This window comes from Tupaia chinensis, unplaced genomic scaffold (assembly GCF_000334495.1).
Source record: "Tupaia chinensis unplaced genomic scaffold, TupChi_1.0 Scaffold138136_1, whole genome shotgun sequence".
Taxonomy (NCBI): Eukaryota; Metazoa; Chordata; class Mammalia; order Scandentia; family Tupaiidae; genus Tupaia; species Tupaia belangeri.
The window spans coordinates 242,866-255,624 of NW_006198035.1; the positions used below are offsets into that span (position 1 = coordinate 242,866).

Consider the following 12,759-nt stretch of genomic DNA (forward strand, 5'->3'; position numbering starts at 1 on the left):
GGACCTCCAACCTCCATGCACAGTGATAACGCCTCCACCGTTCCTTCCGTGAGAACTTGCTGGGCTTGGCCTCCAAAACAGTGATGATCATGCCCACCTTTCAGCCACCATAATCCTTCAGATATAGCCCCACTATTTTGTGCTCGATTATCTGTCCTCTAGTCTAGCAGTCCTCAACCTTTTTGGCACCAGGGACCAGATCCATGCAAGATGATTTTTCCAATGGATGGTGTGGGTAGGGGGTGGGTGCTGGTTTCAGGATGATTCAAGTGCATTACATTTATGGTGTACTTTATTTCTATTTTTATTACAGTGTATGATCTAATGAAATAATTGCGTAACTCACTATAATGCAGTATTTGCAAAAGCTCCCCCAGCGCTAGCATCACTGATAAAGCAATCAATATGTAGCTTAGTGTGAATTATATGGACATATACATATGCAGTATACATCATTTAAATAATATACTCAAAGAGACTCCAATTAAAGTCCCTTTAGCATTCATACATTTTATTATCTTTCTCAAGATGTATGAGTTCATGACTAATAATAACCGAAGTCCAAGATAATTGCTTAGCAGTTAATATGAAAGGCTGAGCTTGCTTCCATATTTCTTTTATACTATTTCAAAAAAAGTTTTTTTTACATTACCTGCTGTTTGAGCTTCCATATACGTACTGGCTTAGCGAAGAGAGTATCATCATGGGAGCTAAAGACTGGGCAGGTTTGGTAAACAAAGCATTGATGCCAAAAACCACTGAGAAAAGAGGCAACCTGGAACTGACAAAAACAGCAGGGGTCTTTACCACACACAAATGACTTGTTAGACAGGTATATAGAAGAGGGTGTCTTCAAAACGTTCACAGAAAATGCATATTATGAAAAAACTGTGCATGGATTTCAAAACATTTTTTAAAGAATTATCTATTCAATTTCATTTATTATTATTTTTTTTAATTTAACCAAAGAGAGACACACAGAGAAAGTGAGAAAACAAGCCACCAGATTCAAGACCTGAACTATGGTCAACAATGCAGGAGTCCAGCACCTTAACCACCATGCCACCTGCTGGGTGGTTTATTTTTGCACCAAAAATAAACATATTTTAATTCCATTTTGTCATGAACTCTTCCAAGTTCCCATATGTGTCAAAGACTTCTTTGTTTTTGAAGTCCTCCTTGACTCTAAGTAAACAATAATAGAAATAGTATAGTAATGATAAAATATTAAGTCCTTAGTTATAAGGTGTTCTAGAACTAGAGGAGCTCAATTCTTGTCTTTTTTTTTAAGATTTTTTTTTTTCTTTTTTTTGCCGTAGGGCACATGTGCTTGCCAGACCAAGAGAAAGGGAAAATGATAAATCACTCCACAGGGGAGATGGCCACACAGTAATCCCTCTCCTCCAGTCTCCTCCTAGGTTTTGGGCCATGCACTACACACATGCCCAGTGTGTTTTTCAGGCTGTCACTCAAACCATGGAGTCAGCTATGTGGGATCTAGCACCCCAACCACTGTGCCATATGCCTGCCCTAGAACTGAGTTTGTTTGTTTGTTTTTCAGAGGTTTTTGCCTTAGGGCATGTGTACTTGCCAGAGAGCGACAGAGACAGTGAGAGGAAGAGTGAGAAATCACTCCCCGGGGGGGGGGGGGGGCCGCACGCCGGGGGGGGGGGGGATCGCCACGCCACAATCCTCCATCCTCCTCCCAGGATTTTGGGCACGCACACACATGACATGCCCAGTGCGAGTTTGAAGCCACAGGAACTTGAACAATGGTCAGCGATGTAGGAGTCCAGTGATGTAACTGTTATGCCATCTGCTGGTCCCAGAACTTAATTCTTAAATGAAGAAACTCAGATCCAAAGAGAAGTCACAACTAGTTTCGTAAATGCTCAGTAAGAGCTATATGTGCCATGTACAATGGTAAAAGTGCATGACAGGTATCATTTCCTTTAAGTGACACAACAATCCCATGGGGAAGGTATTAGCACTCCTTTATTACAGACATGAAAAAATACATGAACTTGTCCATAGTTGCATGGCTAGTAAATGGTAGAATTGAGATTCTTCCCTAAGTTTTTCTGCCCAACTTTCATTAAGAATTACTTAAGTGTATTCCTAGTAAGAATACTACCACATTATTTTTTTTTAGGGCCAGCCATGGTCAGGTAGCTCAGGAGCTGGATTCCACATGCCACTGCACTATTCGAGTCCCAGACCCACTGGCTTGAAAAACATGTATGTGCGTGCCCAACATCCCAAAAGTAGGGAGAGATGGGGGAGAAAGGATTGCATGACCATGCTCCAAAAGGAGTGCTTTCTCACTTTTCCTCTCTCTCTGTCTCTCTCTAGTGAGCACATATGCCCTCTGGCAAATTAACATTATTTTTTATTAACATGCATATAAAGTTGATCAAGTACATCGAATAAACTGAAATAATTATATCTCAACTAATGATGGAAATCTTGCAATGAAGGAGGAGGAAAAGAAGACAAAAAACAATAGTAGAGGTGGGACCAGGAGGTGGTGTGGTGGTTAAGGTGCAGGACACTCTCACATGGCCGACCATGGTTTGAGTCCTGGACCTGGTGACTTGCTTTCTCACTTTCCCTCTTTCTCTCTCTCACTCTGTGTCTCTCTCTGGTCAAATTAAAATAAATTAACAAATAAATAAAATTAAATCATCCTAGAAAAAATTTTTTAATAAAAGAACAATAGGAGAGGGGCTGGCAGGTGGTGTGGTGATTAAGGCACTGGATTCCCACATGGCTGACTGCAGTTTGAGTCCCAGGCCTGGCAGCTTGCTTTCTCACTTTCCCTCTCTCTCACTGTGTCTCTCTGGTCGAATTTAAAAATATAATAATAACAATAATAAATAAAATAAAATAAATCTTTTTAAAAAAGAGAATATGAGAAAAGGGAATGCAAAAGAGAAGAATGAGGCCAGAGAATTTGAGGAAGTTTGATTTGATGGTCAGTACTTGGGTTTCATTCCCAGTTCTTCTATCTCCTGGGTTATATTGGGTCATTGGAAAAGTAGTGATGCATTTTTGCACAGAAAAACAAAAAAATACATCATGACTTTTCCAATGACCGAATATTATGCAGGGGAAGTTAACTACCAAAGTGTCTTAGTTTCCTGAAATGGGGGTAATTATGATTGTATAACATAATTGTTCTGTCACCTCCACTAGACTGGTAAGTGCCATGAGGGCAGCAGCTGCACCTGTTTCTTCTCACCACAATACAAAACCTTCTTCTCTAATGCTGCTGTGAGACTTGAACTTACAAATAACAATAGGGTGTATACCCACATGGCATTTGGCAAATATTGGTGTCATTTCTAATATCTGAGACATATTATTTATGTATGATCCCTCTCATTCAAAAAGAATGTGAAAGGTGTAAGGTGTTTACTGAAGACACTGTTTGTTAACTTATCATGTATAATCTGGGGGCAGCTCTGGAGCCCACATGGTAACTATGGTGTGAATCCCAAGCCCAATCTGACTGAAACATCTGGGCATGCACATGAATGTCCAAGACCCCATGGGCTGGAAGACTCGGGGAAGGAGATCGTGACATGACCAGACCCTGTGGAGATTGCTCACATCTCTCTCTCTCCCTCTCTCTCTCCCTCTCTCTCTCTCTCTCTCTCTCTCTCTCTCTCTCTCTCATACATACATATTCTCATGTGTACATGCTCTACCATGAATAAAGAAAGCAAATCTTTTTAAATGTTATTTTACAGTTAGTTGGTTACTTTTTTAAAGAATTATTGTGACCATCCCCCCTGGGGGGTGATTTCTCGCTTTCTGTCTCTATGTCTCTCTCTGTCTGGCGAGCGCACGTGCCCTACAGTGAAAATCTCTCAAAAAAAAATAAAAAGAATTATTCATTTAATTTTATTTATTCATTCATTTATTTTTTAATTTGATCAGAGAGAGAGAGAGAGAAAGTGAGAAAGCAAGCTACCAGGTCCAGGATTCAAATCATGGTCAGTCATGTGGGAGTGTCCAGCACCTTAACCACCACGCCACCTGCTGGTCCCCAAGCAAGCAAATTTTTAAAAGTATTTTGAAGCCAGTTACTTTTCTAGACAAGGGACACAGAATGAGTACATGGTCCCAAATTGTCCTGAGCCTACCATCTTGCTCATCACTCTAAGTGTGACCTAGTAAACCTGAAACAAAACCCTGAAACAGGAAAGGAATTATAGAAGGAGGAAATTAAGCAGCTGGCAAAGCCTTCTTCAATTTAAATTGCTTTAAAATAAAAAAGAGACCATGCAGTATAAATGTTTCAACAGAGTTAATTAAAAAAAAAAAAAAACATGCATTGGGGCCGGTAAGTGGCATGGTGGTTAAAGTACTGGACTCTCACATGGCAGACTGTTGTTTGAGTCTTGGACCTGGTGGCTTGCTTTCTCACTTCCTCTCTCTCTCTCTGTCTCTCTCTGATCAAACTGGAAAATAATAATGATAATAATAATAAATAAAGTTAAAACAAAATAATTCTTAAAAAAAAAACAACATGCATTTTGGGCCAGCAGATGGCATGGTGGTTAAAGTACTGGACTCTCACATGGCAGACTGTTGTTTGAGTCTTGGACCTGGTGGCTTGCTTTCTCACTTTCCGTCCCTTTCCATTTCTGTCTCTTTCTCTGGTCAAATTAAAAAAAATAATAATAAGGGGGCCAGCAGGTGGCATGGTGGTTAAGAGCACTGGACTCCGACATGGCCGACCATGGTTCGAGTCCTGGACCTGGTAGCTTGCTTTCTCACTTTCTCTCTCTGTCTCTCTATCTCTCTCTCTGGTCAAATTAAAATAAATACATAAATAAAGTTAAATAAAATAATTCTTTAAAAAATAATAATAATCAATAAAATTAAATAAATAATTCTTTTTTTAAATTGTGCCTCAGGCCAGCTGTGGCCCTGTGGTTAAGGCAGCTGGATCCCAGATGGCTGACCATGCATTCTGAGTCTTGGACCTGGCAGCTTGAGAAACACAACAGGCACACGTGTGTGCATGCCCAGAATCCCCAAAGAAGTGAGAAATGGAGAAGGGATTGAGGTGTGACCATGCCCATGGGGAGACTTTCCATTTATCTTTCTCTCTCTCGCTTCTCTCTCTGTCTCTTTTCTCTCTCTCTGGTGAATGCACATGTCCTCTGGCAAACTAAAAAAATTAAGTAAGTGCCACTGTCTTAAAGTAATATGTTCCTCTTTAACCCATAAAGTAGGACTCATATCAGAAATATTTGTCAACTGAGTGGATTTTTTAGCTGCTCTAAATTCTTGTCATCATACCAAAAAATGAAACCTATTGGGACCAGCAGATGGCATAATGGCTACATCACTGGACTCCCATGTTTGAGTCGACCACAGTTTGAGTCCCGGACCCGGTGGCTTAAACTCATGCCTGGCGCATGTGCGTGTATGCCCAAGATCCTAAGAGGAAAATGGAAGAGAAAGGATTGCAGCATGGCCATCCCCCCCTGGGGGCTGATTTCTCGCTTTCTGTCTCTCTGTCTCTCTCTGTCTTTCTGGTGAATGCACACGCCCTATAGCAAAAATCTCTCTCAAAAAAAAAGAAAGAAAGAAACCTATTATCATCACTGAGACTTTTTCAAGTTAGAAAGGATAAGAAAGACCTTGACTTTTCACTTTAAATCTTGCAATGTCACAGAGCAAAGGGCATTTTGCCTTATCATCCAGTGTGTACTGCATATGCAGAATGTAAAACTAACTGAGATTTCACTTCGGTTTCTTGAGATTTAACTCTGTTTTAGGCTCTGTGAACCTGAAGGACAAAAATTATGATGCCCTTTCAGAGTGGAGAAAAGTTGCCCAGAGCAAACAACTATGCAGATCCTATTATATTCTGTGCCCTAGTTCCCAATGGTGCCTCTTATGATCATCTTTCATATAAGAGATTTGTAGAGGCAATATAACTGAGATATGGAGACTCTGATAGGCTTTACATGCGTGTGACATTTTTGTAGCTTATATTTGAATAAATATACTTACTTCTGATTGAACTTCAGTAAATTTTCATCGACTATGTCAGTTAGTGGCAGGTTAAACAAGCAAAAAGAACCTTGCACGAGCACCCTAAGAAATTTTTTAAAAAGACACACGTGAACATTTTACAACTAGGAGTCACAAATTTTATTCTAAAAACACATATACATTAAATGAAAGTTAAAATTTTTCTGCAAGAAGGAAAAATGAAATAGTATATTATGAAAGTAAAGATAGATTAGATACACACTTCTACCCCCTAAATATTATATATCTATGAATATGTAATTCTGTTTTAAAAGTGAAATAACTACTTTCACTTGGGATTTTTAAAAAATGGTTTTTATGCCTTTTGTTTTCTTCATTTCAAAATGACTACTATTGAACAAATCTGCTTAAGTTATGGATAGCTTCTTAGGAGCAGACTTTGCCAGGAAATTTATTAAAAATCTTTCTCTTGATATAAAGAATATAGAATAAGCTAAGAACTATACAAGTGTGTATAACATTTTAATTACCATAGAAAAGTAAAAATGAGGGGAAATGTGTGAGTTTTAAAAAAGCAAACAAATTTTTTCATTCTAAAAATCACTATAAAAGTATCAGTTCAAGGGACTGTGGTGGTTAAGGGTGCTGGACTCCCACATGACCAACCACAGTTCAAGTCCAGGAAATGACAGCTTGCTTTCTTAGTTTCCCTCTCTCTCTCTCACTTTGTCCCTCTCTGGTTCAATTAAAATAAATAAATAAATGAATAAATAAATAAAGTTAAATGAAATAATTCTTAAAGAAAAAATCAGTTCAAATATGATATAGCCATGGCCTATGGGCCTACAGAGTAGTTATTTATGTGAGGTTCTAATGTCTGAAAGTTCCATAGAGAGTCAACCTTTGGGTCAGTTGCTACTCTCTCCCAATTTGTTCAAAATGCACATAAACGTTCATGATAATTTTCTCTAATTGTTCCAACAGAAACCTAGAATAGGATTTACTAATTCATTCACTCAGAAGACATTTTCAAAGGATCAACTGTCTGTAGAAACTGCAATATGTAATGGGCCCAACTGATAAGAGACTAGGCCCTATTCAAAATAAACTCAATCCACAGGGGTACCACACAGCTGGGGAATAAGTACTACAGCAGAGAGATGCATAGGATTTTGGGGTCATATACAAGGAGTTACATGAGGAAATATTCATATGAGAAAATTCATATGAGGAAGTAAAGGAAGGCTTGAAGTACGTTTCTGAGCTCAGCCGAAGAAACTAGAGAGATAGGAGAGGGCGAACAAGAGCTAGAGAGGAGCTTTCCGCGCACAGGGAAATGCATCTGTTGGACACAGAGCTGTCTGAAGGAATGGCAAAGTATCCCTGTGTAACAGAGAGTACAGCAGAAGTGGAGGAGTAATAAGAAATGAGGACGAAGAAGTAAAGAAGGCCTACATAACACAGAACTTCTTATGTTATAATTTGGATATATCCTGAAAGCAATGAGAAGCTACTTGAGATTGTTAGACAAAGGGAGGACACGTTATTCTAGGAGAAATATGGAAGACAGGGCTGGAGCGCATGAACACAAGAAGCAAGGGGACCATAACAGGAGGGTCTATTCCAGGTAAGAGATGATGAGGACCTGAGCTAAATGAATGGTAAGAGAAGTGATGAATTCAGAACATACTAGAGAGACAAAATTGCTAATTATTGGTAGCAATTGTGAGATGTATGCGTCTGAGAGAGAAAGCAAAAAAAGCTTCTTAATCCCTAACTTGGACAATTAGATAAATGGTGGAAACATTCCAAGATAGTGAATAAAAGCAAAGTTGGGGGGTGGGGAGCAAAGAGCAGATGTTGGAGGACAAGGTGCTTTATTTGGTTGTGTGGAATTTTAGATGCTTGCATTGGGGGAGAAGTGGGTGCTTAGGAAGAGGAGAGGTTATAGAAATAGGAGAAAGAGTTGAAGGAAAAATGGAAGCTCAGCTTCTTTCATTCCTGGCAGCAGAATGTACTAAGGTAGGGCCGAGAGATGGTGTGGTAGTTACGGCTCTGTATTCCCATGTGGCCAACTATGGTCCAAATCCTGGACCTGGCAGCTTACTTTTCTCACTTTCCCTTTCTCTCTCTTTCTAGTCAAATTAAAAAAGTAATAAGAACAAACAAAATTAAATAATTCTTTTTTAAAAAGAATTTATTAAAGTAAATAAATAAACTTCACTATAAAGGTAGTGCAAGGAAATTCCTCCCCAAAAATAACTGTTGGGACCAGCAGTTGGCATAATGGCTATGTCGCTGGACTCCCATGTAATCAACTGCAGTTCGAGCCCCGGACCCTGTGGCTTAAACTCACGCTGGGCACGTGTGCGTGTGTGCCCAAGAGCGAAGGGAGGAGAAGTGATTGTGGTGTGGCCATCCCTCCTTGAGGGGTGATTTTTCACTTTCTGTCTCTCTGTCTCTCTCTGTCTTTCTGGCGAGTGCATGTGCTCTATAGCAAAAACCTCTCAAAACAAAAACAAGAGCGAAAACTAAAAACAAGCTGTTAACATTCAATCTGGCAGAGATATGCAATGATCATGCTATGAAACTCAGTTCAAAACAAAGATGTTTCACTGCTTGAAAGGGTGAATGACAAGACCTACTAAACTAGCATTTACTTACATGATAATAGTGAGATAAAGAGCCAAACAGTAATAGTATTCCCGGCCCAGACATAACATGGAAATGGAGGCTATTCCTTCTAGGTAGAAAGAAATTAAGATAATCTTGTAGTAACCAAACTTCTTCAGCCAGGACTGACCCATAAGTACAAGGCACTGAAATGGAAGCAGATCAACACTGTTTAGATGGGACCCCAGGTATTATGCTTACTTATGCTTGCTGATGACAAAATAAATATTCTTCTTATACATTTTTTTTTTAGTTTAAATGCATTTTATTTTTAGACAACCTACATGACATGTTTTTTTTTTTCCTTAAAAACAATGCCTCCGCTCCAAATAAATCACAGTCAAAATAAATGAAGAGCTCAAGATGACATCAGCCCCATTTGTCTTTAGTCCTGGTGTTTTGTGGATGACAAGCAGCAGTCAGTTATGATGACAGGCGATAGATCCAAAGTAATTGCCAAATTTGTTAACATTTTTCCATTTCTAAACCGTCCTTAAAGAAAATCATATATGGGGTCACACCATCCTCACGGTAGTCCAGTAGAGCAACCATGCCATCTGGATTCATGTTTTCACCAATAAAGAACTGGTAGCTTTTGAAATTAGCAAGAATATGCTTGATTTGTTCTGCAGCCCCTGTCATAAATGGTTTTACTCTTTCTGGTCTCTATTCTTCAAGTTTGCCTTGGATTGATTTCACGTCATCATTGATGTACTTCTTGTAGGCTTCTTTTGTGAAGCTGGTTTCCTGTAGGTGATGGTTCACGACAGTGTCAACACCAGTGACTACTGTGCTTACAGGGCCTTCAGCGGAGGCATTTCCACCAATGAGCGAGTCATCGATGTTACCCTCTGTCCTCTTCCCCTCCACCTCCAGGCACAGCCCGTCAGCGATTTCCCTGATCTTGTAAATGTCAGAGAACATCTCATCGTGGCTATGAGGTCCCGGTAGATAATCGTGGTAGCTGCTGGAGGGAAACAACGGCGGCGCTTGCTGAGTAGGAGCCCGGGCTCTAGGAGCCAGCGTGGTGCAGCCGGGTCATCGCTCAGGGGTCAGGGGGCGGCGGGGGGGGAGTGGGTGGAAAAGCACCTTATACATTTTTTTCTTCTTTGCCACAGGGCTCGTACACTTGACAGAAAAAGAGAGAGAGAGAGGAAGGGGGAGAAAGGGAGAGGAAGGGGAAGTGTCCCAGTGAGACTTGGTCACCACGCAATCCCTTCTACTCCATTTCTCTGTAACATTGGGAGTTTGGGCATGCATGCACATGTGCCTGGCATGTTTTACAAGTCATTGAGCTTGGGATTTGAACCACACAGTTGGTCATGTGGGATCTGGCTCCCTTAACCACCAGGCCACAGGGCCAGCCTATAAATTTACTTCTGAATTATGGTATCAATTGAAACACTCCACTAACACTATCTTGGTTAGAGATGCTATTATCCATATATCTGAAAAAACTAACTTTAGATAGTAAATTCTATAAATAACAAAGAAGCAGCTAGTAACTACATCCTATAAAACAAATAAACAAGCCAGGAAGCAGTTCCCTCATTTAAAAATTTTCTCGCTGGGACCAGCAGTTAGCGTAGTGGCTATGTCGCTGGACTCCCACGCAGTCCACCGCAGTTCACGTCCGGGACCCAGTGGCTTAAAACTCACGCTGGGCACGTGTGCGTGCGTGCCCAGGATCCCGAGAGGAGAATGGAGGAGAAGGGATTGCAGCGTGACCATCCCCAATGGGGGGTGATTTCTCGCTTTCTGTCTCTATGTCTCTCTCTGTCTGTCTGGCGAGCGCACGTACCCTATAGCAAAAACCTCAAAAAAAAAAAAAATTTCATGCTAACATTAAAATATTTCACTAAAACCAATTATATGAAAGAATCCATAACTTAGAAGCAAGCAATATTGCTTTATGGTAGTGTGAAAGGTTTGACTGAAATTTAAAATAAATCTTTTTTTTTTTTTTTTGCCAGAGTGCTCACCAGAGACAGAAAAACAGAGGCAAAGGGAACAACATCTCTCTGTGGGGCATGATCACACTACAATCTCCATTTCTCCATCCTGTGGGGATTTGGGGCATACACACACAAGTAGATGGCATGTTTTTCAAGCATCTAGGACTGAGATGCAAACTGCGGTCAGAACTATGGGATTCAGTTTCCTTAACCACTAGGCTACAGGGCCAACCTCAACACATTCAAATTTTAAAATTTGGGGTCAAAGCCTAGAATTCACCTAGCACATAGTAGGTGAAACAAATACATGTCGAATATAAATTTAAAAACCTGACTATATTTCTCACGATAAGTCTGAAATGTGCTTTTTACATTAAAATTGAGCACCAGAGATAAATGATACAACTCTATCTACATTCCTTCTGATTGTGTGTCCTGCCTAACCTTATGTAGCTTCATAATTCTAATAGATTCATACTGAGAGCTCAGATTTAGATTTTTTTCTGCATTTCTTACTGCCAATGAAAAAGTTCATTGTTCTAGGCTGAAAATTTGTGCTAAATATATATGTGTATATATTAACAAAGATCAAAAGATACTCTTTGTTTTGAACAAAAAAGCACATTGTTTTTAGCTCTGAAAAGTTTTAACTAACAAAATGCATGTACATTACAATTAGAAGAGAACTTTGAATGGCAGAAGTAGAATACGAAGGTTCTTTAACAACCATTGGGGTTTTTTCCTCAGACTGGTTTTTTGCCATACTTCTTTACTTTCAAGGAACAAGAGCTCATTTTCTGGATACTAACAACAATGGCTCAGTGACTAATGCAATCCAAGGCATTTAGCGTTCTGTAAGAGAAAGTATGTAAAACACCCCAGCAAGTCCAATTACGTTCTTATTTGCAGTTACAGTTTTATAAAGTAACATATTTTCACCGATTGAAATGAAGCTGCTTCATTCATGTATTTGATCTCTAATATATAAATATATAAAATACAAAAAGTTAGTAATGTAAGAAATGTGTGGTGGGACCAGCAGTTGGCGAAATGACTGTGTCACTGGACTCCCATGTAGTTGACAGCAGTTCGAGTCCTGGACCCGATGTCTTAAACTCAAGCCGGGAGTGCATGTCCAAGATCCCGAGAGGAGAATGGAGGAGAAGGGATTGTAGTGTGGCCATCCTCCCTAGGGAGTGATTTCTCGCTTTCTGTCTCTCTGTCTCTCTCTGTCTTTCTGGCAAGTGCATGTGCCCTATAGCAAAAACCTCTCCAAAAAAAAGAAAGAAAGAAAGAAAGAGAGAGAGAGAAAGAGAGAGAGAGGGAGGGAGGGAGGGAGAGAGGAAGGAAGGAAGAAGGAAGGAAGGTATGGCAGAGTGGCAAGTGCAAGATTTCTAAATGCAATGCTCTGGGTTTGAATTGCAGCTTTGCTGCTTTTACCAACGGTATGTCCATGGACACATTACTGAACCAAAGAGGCAGCGTTTCTACCACCAACACATATTCTCTCTCTCTTTCTCCCTCTGTCACACAACACACACAAACACCTAGCACCATACTCAACATATAAGGCACTCAATAATTGTTAGTAATTATCTTGTGTCTAAGCTACACGAGGCTGGCAGGTGGCATGGTGGTCAAGGGCGCTGGGCTCTGGCATGACCAACTACGGTTTGAGTCCCAGATGTGGCAGCTTGTTTTCTCACTTTCCTTTTCCCTCTCTCTCTCTCTATCCCTCTCTGGTCAAAATAAAATAAAATAAAATAAAATAAATAAATAAATAAATAAAATCCAATAATTATTTTTTTAAAAAGAATTATTTTTTTAAAAGAATTATTTTTAAAAATCTAAATAGATGAAAAACATTCCATATTTATGGGTCATAATATTGTGGGACCAGCAGTTGGCATAATGGCTATGTCACTGGACTCCCATGTAGTCAACTGTGGTTTGAGTCCCAGACCCAGTGGCTTAAACTCATGCCCAACGTGTGTGCATGCATGCCTAAGATCCTGAGAGGAGAAGGGATTGTGGCATGACCATCCCCCCCTGCAGGGTGATTTCTTGCTTTCTGTCTCTCTGTCTTTCTGGTGAGTGCATGTACCCTATAGCAAAA

General features: G+C 40.0%; 1 protein-coding gene and 1 pseudogene across 2 annotated transcripts in view; both read right to left on the reverse strand.

The window, feature by feature from the left end:
- The window catches only part of LOC102502757 (transmembrane protein 180), a 41,251-nt gene that overhangs the window by 11,255 nt on the left and 17,237 nt on the right, over positions 1 to 12,759 (reverse strand). For both annotated transcript variants that reach the window (XM_006161093.3, XM_006161092.3), the window contains exons 4-6: positions 8,680 to 8,834; positions 6,034 to 6,117; positions 653 to 781 (exon numbers count right to left, since the gene is read on the reverse strand). In XM_006161093.3, the coding sequence (XP_006161155.1) occupies positions 653 to 781; positions 6,034 to 6,117; positions 8,680 to 8,834 (368 nt within the window). The remainder of the gene's footprint in view (positions 1 to 652; positions 782 to 6,033; positions 6,118 to 8,679; positions 8,835 to 12,759) is intronic.
- Positions 8,990 to 11,406, reverse strand: LOC102469511 (translationally-controlled tumor protein pseudogene; annotated as a pseudogene).